This window comes from Coregonus clupeaformis, chromosome 37, assembly GCF_020615455.1.
Source record: "Coregonus clupeaformis isolate EN_2021a chromosome 37, ASM2061545v1, whole genome shotgun sequence".
Lineage (NCBI taxonomy): Eukaryota > Metazoa > Chordata > Actinopteri > Salmoniformes > Salmonidae > Coregonus > Coregonus clupeaformis.
In genome coordinates this window covers 29,739,586-29,756,984 of record NC_059228.1, presented here as the reverse complement: position 1 = coordinate 29,756,984, position 17,399 = coordinate 29,739,586, and the positions used below count along the sequence as shown (strand labels likewise).

The 17,399-nt window shown below is 42.6% G+C and overlaps 1 protein-coding gene across 2 annotated transcripts in view; it reads right to left on the bottom strand.

Annotated features, from left to right (window-relative positions):
• LOC121553279 (heat shock 70 kDa protein 12A-like) overlaps nt 1–14,461 on the bottom strand; it is a 40,980-nt gene extending 26,519 nt beyond the window's left edge. For both annotated transcript variants that reach the window (XM_041866304.2, XM_045211606.1), the window contains exon 1: nt 13,967–14,461. In XM_041866304.2, the coding sequence (XP_041722238.2) occupies nt 13,967–14,057 (91 nt within the window). In that variant the 5' untranslated portion in view covers nt 14,058–14,461. The remainder of the gene's footprint in view (nt 1–13,966) is intronic.
• Between the last annotated feature and the right edge of the window lie 2,938 nt (nt 14,462–17,399).

Genomic DNA, 17,399 nt, shown 5'->3' with positions numbered 1-17,399 from the left:
CATCCCATCATGCTTAGGGTCATGTGTAAAAATGCTGGGCAGGCCATTATTTTTGCTACCATGGCTATGCCCCCGTAGGATGACAATGCACCCATCCACATGGCATGAGTGGTCACTGAATGGTTTGATGAGCATGAAAATTATGTAAACCATATACCATGGCCGTCTCAGTCACCAGATCTCAACCCAATTGAACACTTATGGGAGATTCTCGAGAGGCGCCTGTTTTCCACCACCATCAACAAAACAACAAATTATGGTATTTCTCATGGAAGAATGGTGTTGCATCCCTCCAATAGAGTTCCACACACTTGAAGAATCTATACCAAGTTGCATTGAAGCTGTTCTGGCTCGTGGTGGCCCAACGCCCTATTAAGACACTTTATGTTGGTGTTTCCTTTATTTTGGAATTACCTTTATGTGTGCTGCGTCTATAAAGTTGAAAACATTTTCAGACTCCCCCGGCCCCCAAATAAAGATTGCAGCAGATGCCCAGATGTGGAAAAACAAATCTTCAATTAATTGGTGTATTGCGATACAGAAACTATGCTGCTTGAGTGAGCACATGAGCTGAACTGAGTGGAAAGAGAGGCTCTTGTTTTTTGCGCCAGGACTTTTTTCTCCTCTCTGCAGGAGGAGATTTTACTTCCTGTTCTCATCACATTCCTCTGTTTCCCCAGACGACTCTTTACATTTTTCAGACCCTCAGTACAGATGTCAGACTAGGTTTATACAGGAGAACTAGGCCCCAACCTATGACTGCACAATGGAGGTTTTTTGATAACACATATGAACAGCAAGAACAGGAATTTAAAACTGGTTGTTAAAGTTCATTACAAGTTTATATAAATAAATAATCTTGGGCACTAGCAGACTAGCAATTTATTATCCTTTGTGCAAATCTGGTATTCTATAGGCAAAGGCAGAGTTTTGATATATCAGATACAGAGACCACACTACCACACACTACCACACACTACCACACTAACAAGTTGTAATCTAATAGTAATTTGAATCCTTAAGACACAAATGGTTTGGGATAGCTTAAAATAGACAGCAAGAATTGACAGATTCAGCTAAAAACAGGTTATTTCCACCTCTAGAAACCTGGGTACATTGACAAGCGCTTCATCTATTTTTTCTAATGACATTGTTGTGTCATCCAGTGTGATCTTCATAGCCCACTCTCAATGAATGCCTGTGTGATGAAGAAAAAAAGAGGCTAATAATCCAATCCAAGTTTTAACCTCTGGTCCTGTGGATTCAAAAAAGAAAACACATCTTCATTTTGTATCATCTGCTGGTTTATCAAGTAGTGAGTTCACGATTGGTGCATTATCATGCAAGTCTGTTTTGAAACATGATCTATATACAAACATATACTGTAATATACCTTCATGAATGGCAGGAGTAGAGGACTCAATAGCCCACAGTGCAAGGCCTGATTAACTTAAACAAAATACAGAAATATAGCCAGTATAATGTGTTTTGCATCATACCAGCTGTATTTCTATATTTTGAAAGCTATATATCTTGAAAACTTGATTGCTGACATGCAAAACATTTTGGGACTATATCAACAATGGACTAATGAAACAAATACATTTACAAATACCAAAAGATAGTTTTTGTTTGGAGTTTTCCTTTAAGCTAATTGAAATAGGTCACTGGAGCAATAAACCACGTTTTCAAAACATTCTTTACATTTAGGGCAAAAATAAACACAAAATTGTAGTTAAATAACTAACAAATATTGAGCAAGTGCATGTTCATATTGTCCCACAGTCCACACAGAGGCTAATTTAAAACAATAGACAAGTGAGATTCTTGTCTCTTTGCATGTCTGATTAGATCTACTTGAAAGACGTTGCACAAGTTCCAGAGTTGATCACAAGGTTGGCCTCATAGGCACACAGACTTAGAACTTCAGCCTTAAATGACAACAATGATAGGACATGTGCGTGTCCATGGTGCATGTAATCAATTCAATACATAGTTGTATGTACGATATAGTGGCATGTATAGATACTGTAAACATCAGACAATGTGTAAATGCTGACAGACAGGATCAACAGAGTTTCTCCAGAAAGTGGACACTGATTGGGCCAGCATGAACGAAGCAGAGCAGACACAATTTATGCCGTAATCAACAACACCTACAAAGGCAAAGAGATGCCCCATTACATTCACTGTCACAAAGATTCAGTGGCACACAAAACATCCCTATCAAAGGGCTACATTCATGTAGATGAAGGGAAAATGAGACTGGGCGGCTCTCCTTTTGAGAGAATGTCCCACTTCTTCCCCCATCATGCCATGTGGCAGCTAGTACAGCAAGCAGTCAGAGGGAAGCTGAGACAAAGAGAGAGAGAGAGAGAGAGAGAGAGAGAGAGAGAGAGAGAGAGAGAGAGAGAGAGAGAGAGAGAGAGAGAGAGAGAGAGAGAGAGAGGCCGCTTTCATCCACCCTCCCTCTTTTCCAACTGCATCCAGCTGGCCAAGTGCCCAGACACAGTGCAGGGCAGCAGCCTGACAACAGCTGTGGCCAACTGTTTATAGCACCCTTTATAGTCCGCACACACACTTGCATGCATATACACACAATTATATCTAACAGATTCCAGACCTGCTTTTCAGGTGTCCTACTACAACACACTAAGTGGGTAAAAGAGGGTAAATATACAGTGGGGAAAAAAAGTATTTAGTCAGCCACCAATTGTGCAAGTTCTCCCACTTAAAAAGATGAGAGGCCTGTAATTTTCATCATAGGTACACGTCAACTATGACAGACAAATTGAGAAAAAAAAATCCAGAAAATCACATTGTAGGATTTTTAATGAATTGATTTGCAAATTATGGTGGAAAATAAGTATTTGGTCACCTACAAACAAGCAAGATTTCTGGCTCTCACAGACCTGTAACTTCTTCTTTAAGAGGCTCCTCTGTCCTCCACTCGTTACCTGTATTAATGGCACCTGTTTGAACTTGTTATCAGTATAAAAGACACCTGTCCACAACCTCAAACAGTCACACTCCAAACTCCACTATGGCCAAGACAAAAGAGCTGTCAAAGGACACCAGAAACAAAATTGTAGACCTGCATCAGGCTGGGAAGACTGAATCTGCAATAGGTAAGCAGCTTGGTTTGAAGAAATCAACTGTGGGAGCAATTATTAGGAAATGGAAGACATACAAGACCACTGATAATCTCCCTCGATCTGGGGCTCCACGCAAGATCACACCATGTGGGGTCAAAATGATCACAAGAACGGTGAGCAAAAATCCCAGAACCACACGGGGGGACCTAGTGAATGACCTGCAGAGAGCTGGGACCAAAGTAACAAAGCCTACCATCAGTAACACACTACGCCGCCAGGGACTCAAATCCTGCAGTGCCAGACGTGTCCCCCTGCTTAAGCCAGTACATGTCCAGGCCCGTCTGAAGTTTGCTAGAGTGCATTTGGATGATCCAGAAGAGGATTGGGAGAATGTCATATGGTCAGATGAAACCAAAATAGAACTTTTTGGTCTAAACTCAACTCGTCGTGTTTGGAGAACAAAGAATGCTGAGTTGCATCCAAAGAACACCATACCTACTGTGAAGCATGGGGGTGGAAACATCATGCTTTGGGGCTGTTTTTCTGCAAAGGGACCAGGACGACTGATCCGTGTATAGGAAAGAATGAATGGGGCCATGTATCGTGAGATTTTGAGTGAAAACCTCCTTCCATCAGCAAGGGCATTGAAGATGAAACGTGGCTGGGTCTTTCAGCATGACAATGATCCCAAACACACCGCCCGGGCAACGAAGGAGTGGCTTCGTAAAAAGCATTTCAAGGTCCTGGAGTGGCCTAGCCAGTCTCCAGATCTCAACCCCATAGAAAATCTTTGAAGGGAGTTGAAAGTCTGTGTTGCCCAGCGACAGCCCCAAAACATCACTGCTCTAGAGGAGATCTGCATGGAGGAATGGGCCAAAATACCAGCAACAGTGTGTGAAAACCTTGTGAAGACTTACAGAAAACGTTTGACCTGTGTCATTGCCAACAAAGGGTATATAACAAAGTATTGAGAAACTTTTGTTATTGACCAAATACTTATTTTCCACCATAATTTGCAAATAAATTCATTAAAAATCATACAATGTGATTTTCTGGATTTTTTTCCCTCATTTTGTCTGTCATAGTTGACGTGTACCTATGATGAAAATTACAGGCCTCTCTCATCTTTTTAAGTGGGAGAACTTGCACAATTGGTGGCTGACTAAATACTTTTTTCCCCCACTGTACTTCATTTGTCAATACAAATGCAATTCCAGTGTGATGTATATTTTGAAAATGTACAGATTCTCCCTCCACTTTATTTGTATTCATATTTATTATGGATCCCCATTAGTTCCTGCCAAGGCAGCAGCTACTTTTCCTGGGGTCCAACAAAAATTAAGGCAGTTATATACCATTTAAAAAACGTTACAATACATTTCAAAGCAGATTTCACAACACATTAAGTGTGCGCCCTCAGGCCACTACTGTACTACCACATATCTACAACACAAAATCCATGTGTACGTGTGTGTATAGTGCGTATGTTATCATGTGTGTGTATGCGTGTGTCTGTGCCTGTGTGTGTGTCTCTTTACAGTCTCCTTAACTTGCTAAATTTCCATATTATTCATTACAAGATTTTGTTGCGGTTTAGGGTTTAGTGAATGATTTGCCCCAAATACAATGTTTTTAGTTTTTGAAATATTTAGGACTAACTTATGTAGCGAGAATTGCTGAGGAAGGTGCTGATATAACATGCCTTGGACTCAGAAATCAATCTGGAGATCTGTGTCTAGTGCAGCTCACGGTCAAGCGATATCCCAGCAGTGGAGAATCTGCAGATCAGACAGAAATACACCTCCGCTGCACTGAGTGAAGCATGAACTGATTACCATAGAACACAACTAGGTTTAACTTGATCAGCATATCCTCACCTACTATAGATAGTGCTGTAGATATGCATAGCTCAACCTTTCCCCTATATTATCTGCAGATAAAATGGTGCAGGCCTATATGTCAAGTAATATAAACTCTATGGTATACTCTTAGAAAAAATGCTTCCAAAAGGGTTCTTCTGTCCCCATAGGAGAACCCTTTTTGGTTCCAGGTAGAACCCTTTTTGTGCAAAGGGTTCTACATGGAACCCAAAAGGCTTCTACCGGGAACCAAAAATATTTATTCAAAGGGTTTTCCTATGGGGACAGCCGAATAACCATTTAAGGTTCTAGATAGCACCTTTTCTTCTAAGAGTGTATTAGAGGAGTGAAAAAACGAGGGAATATAACTGATAAGAAATTGAGGGGCTTCCAACCATGACTGGTATTGCATGTTTTCAATGGTCAAGGTACAATGCAGACACCACATGGTTTCTCTGAGGAAGGACCCATGAATGCCCTCTTGTGAGTGTGAGAGTCATTCTATGCTGGTGTCAGGTATCCTCCAAACAGAGTGGAGGAGATGGGGAGGTAGGGAAATCTCCTCAACTGTTGTATAATAAACATGTCCCGCTAGCGTCTCCCAGCCGGACCGTTTAGAGAGAAAAGGCCTTGTTCCAGATCGGTCTGGAGGTAAATCAGTGTGACATTTTGACAGCAGCGCATCAGTTGCTTGAGGAGCCTCAAAGTACACAGCTCAGTGGCTGTACACCTTGTGCTTTTGACTGGCCCACCGAGCAGGGGAGGGGCTGGGAAACACAGATAGTAAGCCATTACAACCTATGACCTATGAATGACAAGATGGTGGGAACAGGAAAGCAAAAATAAACATAAACAGATTTGTCAATTTGTCAAGGCTGGCTCACTGTGTATGTACTTTTTGTCATTTTCATTAGTTAATTTTCTCTTAAATATGCCCAAATATACTTCATTTATGTGGAACAGTCTACTGCACCCCATAACACCCTATAACAGGGGTCAGCAAACCCCAAAGTTTTTAGTACAAATAAATAAAAAATGAGTTTAATTTAGGAAAATGAATTGGTTCTCAAGTATTCCCACTAATAGAGGCATATGTGATTGTGTCTCAATGTAATAAAGGTATTCAATTATTGTTATTTTCAAATACAATCTCTTTTGGGGCTTAGTTGTGGTCAATTTGCAGTGTTCAAAATTATTATTATTATTATTATGTTTCAGCCCTCTGACCATCCGCTCCGACAAAAATCGGCCTGCGGCTGAATCTAGTTGCCTAGCCCTGCCCTATAGCATCCCTCGGTTCTATTTTTTGTCCACTATTCCCAACTTTGTGAGTACATGTAGCTGTTCAAAATAACATGCAAGGTTCAACACCACACATTCTGATAGATAACTGAGATCAAACATGAGAATAGTGTAAAGGTCCTTCGTGACTGGTCTTACTCCTACAACAACGATATGGAACAATGGTGAATGGCATTTGAAAGAAAGGAAGAGTGAGCCTGGTTTCCTACAAGGGCAGAGCGTTTAGGTAATACTAAGGAAATTCAGAAAAAACAAAAAATAGACTTCCTTCTTCTTCTCTCTCTACGCTGGAGACCCTTATAACAACAAAACCACGGCGAAATTCAATTTGACACAAAACAGATACAAATAGCTGCCCATTATGTACATATTGCAGAAATGTCAACACTGCACTTTCAAAAGCATCCTCTTTCAACAACATCAGCTTGGCAAGCTCATGCTCAAGATATCAAACTTTACGTCAACATGACCCATCAGTGCTTTCATGCTATCGTCGATTTCAATGTCAAACTAAACAGCCAATGTGTTTTTGGATCCCCTCCCATGCTTTTCTTGGCCCCAGATGCTCTGAAGGCAGAACTAAAGCTGAATAATTTAACACAGTAGAATAATTTGAAGCTTCATTTTTACCAGAGCATATCATTAATTGTGGGTTACACATAGCGATGGTGCTTTGAGTTAAATCTGGCTGAGAATCTGCCCAGGTGTTTATTAAAGTAATTCCACCTAGACATCAGACAGCACACCATATATTCAACTGTTGTGAGTTTTTAGGTTGTCCTGCATTTTTTGTGCTTTTTGTTGTTTGAAGTGAGGTAGCTAAGAGCAACACCTTCATTCAGTGAAGGTTCTGACGTAAATCTGTCAAAGGTCCCAAACACTTTGAAAGGTGGATGTAGACATTGCTATAGGATGTATACACTGAGTATCCCAAACATTAGGAACACCTTCCTAATATTGAGTTGCACCCCCCTCTTTTGCCCTCAGAATAGCCTCATTTCGTCAGAGCATGGACTCTACAAGCTGTTGAAAGCGTTCCACAGGGATGCTGGCCCATGTTGACTCCAATGCTTCCCACGGTTGTGTCAAGTTGGCTGGATGTCCTTTGAGTGGTGGACCATTCTAGATACACATGTGAAACTGTTGAGCATGAAAAACCCAGCAGCGTTGCAGTTCTTCACACAAACCGATGCGCCTGGCACCTAAAACCATACCCCGTTCCAAGGCACAATCTTTTGTCTTGCCCATTCACCCTCTGAATGGCACACATACACAATCCATGTCTCAATTGTCTCAAGGCTCAAAAATCATTCTTTAACCGGTCTCCTCCCCTTCATCTACACTGATTGAAGTGGATTTAACAAGTGACATCAATAAGGGATCATAGCTTTCACCTGGTCAGTCTACGTCATAGAAAGAGCAGGTGTCGTTAATGTTTTGTAAACTTAGTGTACATTGCTGTGGTATGTGGAAGAGCTTGTACCTGACAGCATTGGGATGGGAGTGAGAGATGTGACGAAACCAAGAGCTACAAGAGAACAAACAAACACATTCAGTGTTTCTATACTTGAAATTCCACTGAAACATATGAAACCAATTACCGCTTCATTGGACATCAAACTTGCGTGTGCTTCAGTAGGCTTTGGTTTCTAACATTGAACTGGTGAGAGTACAAAGAGTACAGCCTTCTGTGGAGTACATTGAGTTTGATGGAGGAGAGCGACAAAGACACATACAGACAGTTTACAGTAATTTCATGAAGGGCCTCTTGGGTAATCGAAAAGATGTCAGACTGCTGATGTCTAACAGCTGTTTTGGTCTTTACAATCCAATGTCATGTGAAAAGCGTCTCCCTCCTACTTCTCAACAGAATGGGTCCTCTTGAAGGTAACACAGACAATATCTCAGTTGGTAGAGCATGGCGCTTGCAACACCAGGGTTGTGGATTCGTTTCCCACGGGGGGCCAGTATGAAAATGTATGCACTCACTAACTGTAAGTCGCTCTGGATAAGAGCGTCTGCTAAATGACTAAAAATGTAAATAATGCTGAGCATAGGATTTTTGTCCCTTCCCGGTTTATTTGCATCCCAATTCAAATGTTCAACCTTGATTTTGTTAAAGAGGAACATCCCTTGCTGAGAGGGTGAATTCTCTCAAAGTACATGTTCCATGATAAAATACTAGAGATTATCAGGGATATTGGTCACCTACCCAATTGGGTGACACTTTACATTAAGTTGCTCTCATACCTGTGTAGTAACAATGTAATTACACTAGTATGCTCCTTATTCCACTTGTCTAAGCAATTACTCGTGTAAAATGTAGCAACCGCGTTATTACTGTAGTAATTACAGCATTATTATACTGGTATAAGACCAACTTAATTTAATGTGTTATCCAAAAGGGTCACATATGCAATAACAAAACTGTGATCATAATGTGATCAATATCACCATTGTCACCTAGTCACGACATTAAAAAAACGTTTAGATAGAGAGGACACACCTGTGTTGGGGTGGGCCCTCTGGTGTGTGTCTCGTCTCGGAGTGGCGATTGGATTTGTCCGACCTTAAGGGCTCGCCACAGTGATTTCACAGTCTACGCAAACGGAGCTACGGAGCGTCACGTTCCAAAAATTCAGCAGCACAAAAGTATGTAGAACTACGTAGAGAGCTACGCAAAAGAAGCACAGTCGGATCTGTTGCGTAGACTGTGTGGAGCCCTTTAGGGCCTCTGAAAGACAACTTCCTGCCTGGTCCTGGCTCATCAGGTTCAGCCCCCCCCCCCTCCCACTCTGTCTCAAGAACTCCCAGTTATTGGGTTGACCTCAAACAGAGATGCTAATGGCTGGGGCCTTAAATCACCTCTGACTGCAGCCTAACCCCCTCCCCTGGTCTGAACTCCTTGCCCAGCCACCAACCCCCAACGCCCCCATGCATTTCACAAATAGACGCCAACAATGGCTGCAAGTGAGGCAATTTGCTTCAATACATTTAAGTAAATGAAAAGGGCAATTGTATACTAGAGCTCAAGGGTCTCCTACAGAGGCTGTACATGTTTAATATAATAACCGCTTTCTCACTGTGGTAGCTGCAGCGGTACTTCAGTTGTAACATTACTGGTGTTGTGCTGTAAGAATGCCCCACCTACTTCATCAAGAAGCTAATAATGTGTTGGTTGCTATGGGAATCTAAAAAATGTTACATTTACATTTTAATCATTTAGCAGACGCTCTTATCCAGAGCGACTTACAGTTAGTGAGTGCATACATAATTTTTTTATTTTTCATACTGGCCCCCCGTGGGAATCGAACCCACAACCCTGGCGTTGCAGACGCCATGCTATATCAACTGAGCTACATCCCTGCAGGCCATTCCCTCCCCTACCCTGGACGACACTGGGCCAATTGTGCGCCGCCCCATGGGTCTCCCGGTCGCGGCCGGCTACGACAGAGCCTGGATTCGAACCAGGATCTCTAGTGGCACAGCTGTGGTGCAATTTGTTTTTGAGTCACATTGAGGTATTGTAATATATTGTACAGTCCTTTTTCAATGCTTGTCACTGTTCACCTATTAGTCACCCAGCTGATTCATGACATGAATGACATTGTAGTGATTCATACATCGCTATCTTATGGTAAAATATCTCCTTAACTCAAGGCATTTCAATGTCATCTCTGAAATGTCATCTGACCTGACCTCATTACATTTATACTCTTTTGTTTATTGACACTCAAGATAGGTTACTTGCATGCATGGAATGTAAAACGCTGACCCTAGTCTTTAAAAAATACTCTACAAATGTTCTATCCTCTCATTGATGATTGCTGTGGAGGCATCACATGTTGGTTGGCTGGAGCCATGTGTGGGAGCGTGCGTAAGTACTTGGATATACTGTAGAACAGCTGGACAGAGAACACAGAAAATAACCCACTGATGAGGTCCACTTTGTGCAGCTCAGCAGACCAGAGGAAAACTGGGCTGAGCAACAGGGCTAAAAGTTGTCTATCACAGTGAATCTGATTGAATTCCTAGATCATAGTATACTTAATCTAGAGAATCCACTTAGAGCAAAACACTTGGGCTGATTGAAGAGCTTTCAGATGGAGACAAGAATGTGTGACTGTTTAACGAACTGGCTTGTGATAGATTACTTTTATATGTCACATTCTAGTTTAATGCCTTGTTGCAACAAGTTGTCGCCAATGCTATCTACAAAGGCAACACAAGATGAATCTGTGCTTTTGGAATCTGCGATCATATACTAGCTCAATCATAGGGGTCACATGTTATTTGTCATCTCTGGGATTTGTATCTATACACTAATAGGTACTTGAGGCATTGAGCGCAGCTAATAATCAGCTCTCACGATGAGATGGTCCCTGTATCTCAGGTAATCAGCTGAGTGCAAAATCAGTTGATGCCAATTTGTTACATTCACACATTTAACTGCACACAATTAAAGTGCCTAATATTAGCCAAACACAGCATATCAATAATCGGAAAAAGACAACATTACTATATGAACATGTGTCGCTCCTCTGACTGTGACCCTGAATAGTATAGGGACTCCATTGTCCCATTCTGCTTCAAAGCTCAAATGTACATATTGATCGATTCCACAGTGACTGTGCTGGCAACCTCTATATCAGTGATTCTTAAGGTAGCTGTCCCCCCTTCCCATTCCCAAATATGATTGGTGGGTGCTGTACAGACTGAGCAGCAGACCATGCTGGGCCAGGGCCACCCATACTCTCCCCCATCTTCCTCTTCTTCAGGGGGTCCGGATAAACCAGGGTAGACTGAGAGCAGACAAGGAGAGAGAGATCAGGCAACGTCCCACTGCATCTGCCTCATCCCAATGTTGCAGCTGAGCTCACGGAAGTAGGTGCTGTTAGTGCACATCCCCACCCACCATTTCACAAGGTCAGGAGTGCCTGGCAGGAAAGATTAGGATTGGCAGCACTACCAAAATAGTGCAGTGCCTTGTACATAAAAAAACGCAGTCTGTTCAAAACTTTTGAAACACCCTGTCACAACCTATTAAATTATTCTCAATCAAATACTTGCATGTATGTTGATACTGAGTTTCATTCCAAAATGCCATATATCCATTTTCAGAAATGTTGGTAAATTAGCTTTTATTGTTTAAAGAAATTATGAAAGAGATTGGTGTTTTTACTATCTAATCATGGCATGGCATTGTTCAATGACAGACATGTATTTGTTCAAAATCTATCACTTAATGGTTTCATTTCAGAGAGACAAATAATCATGTTATTTTTGCATAATGCTATATATCCGCCTCACACTCAGAGAAACAAGTAGTACTGCTAGGTTTTACACAGTCAAATGTAACAAATAACTACATTTTTTATAAAGACATGTACAAATTATACATTTGTGACATCAATATAAAAATAAAAAAATTGTTTTAATGTTTCAATACAGTAATATGAGATCTGTATGTAAAACATTTACATTTGACATTTTAGTCATTTAGCAGATGCTCATATCTAGAGAGAATTACAGTGTGCATTCATCTTAAGATAGCTAGGTGAGACATATCACAGTCAAATATACAGGATACCAACATTCCATTCCAACTAAACAATGGATGTATAAAGTTTTGCTAAAAAATAATCATTTTCATACACATCTAAAATCTATGAATGAAAAATCTGAGAACAGTAATATTTTACACACACATGAAGGTAAGCAATCATTTCTGAGGAAAAACCACAAATGTGAAAAATGTGTATATAGGCCTATAGTGTTTTGGATATTAACTCTTCATATTTATCTGGATCAACAATGAAGACCATAAGAATTATACATGAGTAGGCCTAATTCATAACACTGTGGAACGAAACTTTCTCTAAAACTTTCTCTCTAACCAGCTCTAATGCTCAAAACACAAGAACATGTGTTAATATTATTACTGTATCATTTCACCCAGATGATGTTAAAATAACTAACAAGCTGCATTTATCGTCACTGTGTGACATCAGTCCCCCAGGAAAGGGCTAAATCGGTGAACGAGCCTCTGTGTGCGCGCATCCTGGCTGCCCCCAAAATGAACAAAGTTCTCTTTATCAGCAACTTCAACGTTTCACGGTGGGAACGTGAAAGACAAGCATGCATTGGGATTTAATCAATTTGTGACTTGTGGAACATATGAGCAAACAAAGTTAAGCTGTTCAATAAACTTTCACAACAACCAACCCCAAAGGTAGAACAGGCAAATGGTCAAGCCTCAAGTTAATTGTGACAACACCATAATTAACATATTGACAACTGGGTGTCAACAAATAACATGCACGCCCAACATCCTGAGATGAAGTGTGAAAATTAGGAGATGACAGACCCCTCTGTTCACTTTGACTTCTCAATGGGGCATCACAATCACAGGCGGGATAACGGACTTTCACGCTAGGCCTCTCACCTTTGGATTTCAAGCACGCCCCACCAAAAGTACATAGGGCCTACTGTACACAATTATTCTACCCTCCAATATTACATAATATGGGAGAGGTGTCAGATGATTTAGCGGAAATCTCTGACTTCTGACTCCAGTGCGTTCATGACAACTTGGAATTCAGAAAAAAAGTTATCCGACTGGGAATAATCTTTTGAACAGTCATCCTACTCGGAATTCCATGTCCTAAACACGGGCATCTTTCTAGAGCTCTGTCTTTCCGATCTGAAGATCACTGACGTCATGATATGACCTCGTTTTTTTCCAGAGTTCCCAGTTGTCGTGAAAGCACCATATGTCCTGCAGAAGGGCCGATATGATACATCTGTGAAGCTTTTGGGGGATGGAAATAAAAGTGAATAGTCCTAGTCCTAAATGACACGTTAGACATGAGAACCTCGAAGAAAACGTTCAATAAGTAAAACAACATGAAAATATGAGCACTGGTTGAGATTGAAGACAATCGAAATTCAGTAATTTATCCGCACATTACGCACATTGTGTTCCATAATAGTGGAACCAACCATTCCTATCGGTGCATTTAATCAGAGCAGTCAGATTATATAGGGATTACTTCTAATCAGACGTTTTAACCACATTGCTGCGAATGCGACACCTGGGGTGATGGTGGGGCACTCTGACTTTTGCTGCATTGAGTCAATCCTCCGATGGGACTGACCATGTGACCAAACTCTGCGTGGTTATGGAAGACCAAACTATAGGCTACTGCGCGGGTATTTATACATTTTCTGCCAAAGGAAAAAGGGCGTTAGTGTGTGTGCCAATTTTCTGGGGCTACAGGGGAAATGTTCTGCAGAGTAAAATTATGATTATAATAATTACATGTGTTGCTTTCGAGGTGAGTTCTCAGAGGTAGGCTGTTTCCTTCACGTTGCGGCAGAGCTCTCTTGAAGCTGCATGGCCACAACTGTAGCCTATACCCTACGCTTTCCAAGAATCTTCATTATAAAACTTTGTATAAGTTGCCATTTCTCATAGATAAATATAACAAGCGCGAATACCTCAATACCACCGCCATCACGTAACCCGGACGACTATTGGCCAAATCAAACGTGAAAACGGAAAAGGAGTCTCCTGACAAGATCTCAAAAAGGCTCCTAATGCGTACTGAATGAGCGCACCTATAGCTTAGCTTTGATGCTGCAATAATAGCGTAGAGGCCTCTGAAGGATACTTCGGAATCAAAAGAGGGTTAGAAAGAAGCATTTTACCTGCTATTATGTTGTCTGTTGCCAATTCTTTCTCAGTCATCATGTCCAGCTGTGTTATCTTTCCTTGAATCTCCCCTAAACAGTTACACATGCAGGTTGTCCTTGTTTACTTGCCAGTCTGAATCATTAGATGGATGAAAAAAAGCTCAATTCTCTCACTCGGAGTATTCCCTTTAAACCTCCTTTCTTTCTCTTCAGTTCCTTTAACTGGAAAATAGGGCTTGCTATGGATGGCGCGCTAAAAATCCCATGTAAAGGATGCACAGAGGGGTTGACCCATTCAACTGAAAGCTTGTCGTCGAGTTTGGCCGATCTACACCTCCAAAGAAAGGAGGTCTGCTACCCAGGCTGCTACTTTCCGATCCTTAGGTAGCCCTCTGTCCCGCCCCTCCCTTCAGCTCACACGGCTGTTCTGGCAAGGAATGTCTCCTAATAATCCAGACCTAAAAATCTACAGTAGGGGTTGCAAGGTTGCAGCACTAGGTAGCCTGTACATCATCATCATCTATGTTTCTGCTGTCCTGCACTGGCAAATTTTCATTAGTCATCTCCTCATTATGCAAATAAGAACCCCTCCCAAATCTATAAAATGGTTTTCAGGTTAGCCTACCTCTCATGTTTTTCTTTTTGACTATTACATCAATAAACTTGTACTGTACTACACCATGTGGTCATTAGAATCAAGCACACCACAATCTTGATTCATTTCTATATAGGATATGCAGGCTGTTTACATGCACAATATATACAAAAGTATGTGGATACCCCTTTAAATTAGTGGATTCGGCTATTTCAGCCACACCCATTGCTGACAGGTGTATAAAATCGAGCACACCGCCATGCAATCTCCATAGACAAACATTGGCAGTAGAATGGCCTTACTGAAGAGCTCAGTGACTTTCAATGTGGCACCGTCATAAGATGCCACCTTTCCAACAAGTCAGTTTGTCAAACTTCTGCCCTGCTGGAGCTGCTCCGGTCAACTGTGAAGTGGAAACATCTAGGAGCAACAACGGTTCAGCCGCGAAGTGGTAGGCCACACAAGTTCACAGAACGTGACTGCCGATTGCTGAAGCGCGTAGTGCATACAAATCGTCTGTCCTCGATTGCAACACTCTCTACCGAGTTCCAAACTACCTCTGGAAGCAATGTCAGCACAATAACTGTTTGTCGGGTGCTTCATGAAATGGGTTTCCATGGCCAAGCAGCCGCACACAAGCCTAAGATCACCATGTGCAGTGCCAAGCGTCAGCTAGAGTGGTGTAAAGCTCACCGCCATTGGACTCTGGAGCAGTGGAAATGCGTTTTCTGGAATGATGAATCAAGCTTCACCATCTGGTAGTCCAACGGATAAATCTGGGTTTGGCGGATGCCTGGAGAACGCTACCTGCCCCAATGCATAGTGCCAACTGTAAAGTTTAGGAATAATGGTCTGGGGCTGTTTTTCATGGTTCGGGCTTGGCCCCTTAGTTCCAGTGAAGGGAAATCTTAACGCTACAGCATACAATTACATTCTAGACGATTCTGTGCTTCCAACTGTTTCAGCATAACAATGCCATCTTGCAAAAAGTGAGGTCCATATAGAAATGGTTTGTCGAGATCAGTGTGGAAGAACTTGACTGGCCTGCACAGAGCCCTGACCTCAACCCCATCAAACACCTTTGGGATGAATTGGAACGCCAACTGAGAGCCAGGCCTAATCGCCCAACATCAGTGACCGACCTCACTAATGCTCTTGTGGCTGAATGGAAGCAAGTCCCTGCAGCAATGTTCCAACATCTAGTGGAAAGCCTTCCCAGAAGAGTGGAGGCTGTTATAGCAGCAAAGGGGGGACCAACTCCATATTAATGCCCATGATTTTAGAATGAGATGTTCGACGAGCAGGTGTCCACATACTTTTGGTAATGTAGTGTATATGCTCTCTGGCAACCTGACACAGCAGCACATGCGGGTTTGTTTTTGCTTTAGGTATGGGTTTGACTTGAGTTTCTTACTGATAAGTAATAACTGTATTGTAACATCTATTCAAAGTACAGGTTCTATGTCCATTTAAGGAAAACAATCTGGAGGCAGATACAGTGAGGGAAAAAAGTATTTGATCCCCTGCTGATTTTGTACGTTTGCCCACTGACAAAGAAATGATCAGTCTATAATCTTTATGTTAGGTTTATTTGAACAGTGAGAGACAGAATAACTACAAAAAAATCCAGAAAAACACATGTCAAAAATGTTATAAATTGATTTGCATTTTAATGAGGGAAATAAGTATTTGACCCCTCTGCAAAACATGACTTAGTACTTGGTGGCAAAACCCTTGTTGGCAATCACAGAGGTCAGACGTTTCTTGTAGTTGGCCACCAGGTTTGCACACATCTCAGGAGGGATTTTGCATCAGAGCCAGATCGAGGTACCTGCAGTGGACGAGTGGGTTCGGCGCTCGCAGGAGACCTGGGACGCTGCCCATGAACGCCTGCAGCGGGCCATCATGCGGCAGAAGGCGAGCACCGACCGCTACCGCAGTGAAGCCCCGGTGTATGCACCGGGGGACCGGGTCTGGCTCTCGACCCGAAACCTACCCCTTCGCCTGCCCTGCCGGAAGTTGGGTAGGCGGTTTGTGGGCCCATTTAAAGTCCTGAGGAGATTGAACGAGGTATGTTATAGATTACAGCTTCCTACTGATTATCGCATTAACCCCTCGTTCCATGTGTCTCTCCTCAGGCCGGTGGTAGCTGGTCCACTCCAGGAATCTGAGATACGGGAGGTTCTCCGCCCCCACTAGACATCGAGGGGGCACCGGCATACTCGGTCCGTTCCATCCTGGATTCGAGACGTCGGGTGGGGGGCCTGCAGTATCTCGTGGAGTGGGAGGGGTACGGTCCGGAGGAGCGGTGCTGGGTTCCTAGGAGGGATATCCTCGATCCCTCCTTGTTGAGAGAATTTCATCGAAGTCATCCGACTCGCCCCGCGCCGCGTCCTCCTGGCTGTCCCCGAGGCCGGTGTCGACGCACGGCTGGAGCCGCGCGTCGGGGTGGGGGGTACTGTCACGGATTCTGCCGAGACTGCCCTTCCTTCTGGTTCGGGCAGGCTTCGGCGTTCGTCGTCACCGGAATACTAGCTGCTGCCGATCTATGTTTTATGTTTTTATGTTCATCTGGTTGTTGTCTAGTGTTGCACCTGTTTCCCATTATGTGATTATGTCCTTCCCTATTTAACCTGTTCGCTCCCACTGTGTGTGGGTTTATGTTTCCTCCTGCTCGGTGTGCGCCCAGTGTAAGGCTCCTAGACACCTGCCCAGAGGGAAATTACAACCCCTACCCGTTCCACAACGACGTGGTCCCACCTATCGGTGGATTTTATGACTGATCTTCCTCCCTCAAAAGGGAACACAACCATCCTGGTCGTTGTGGATCGGATTTCTAAGTCCTGTCGCCTC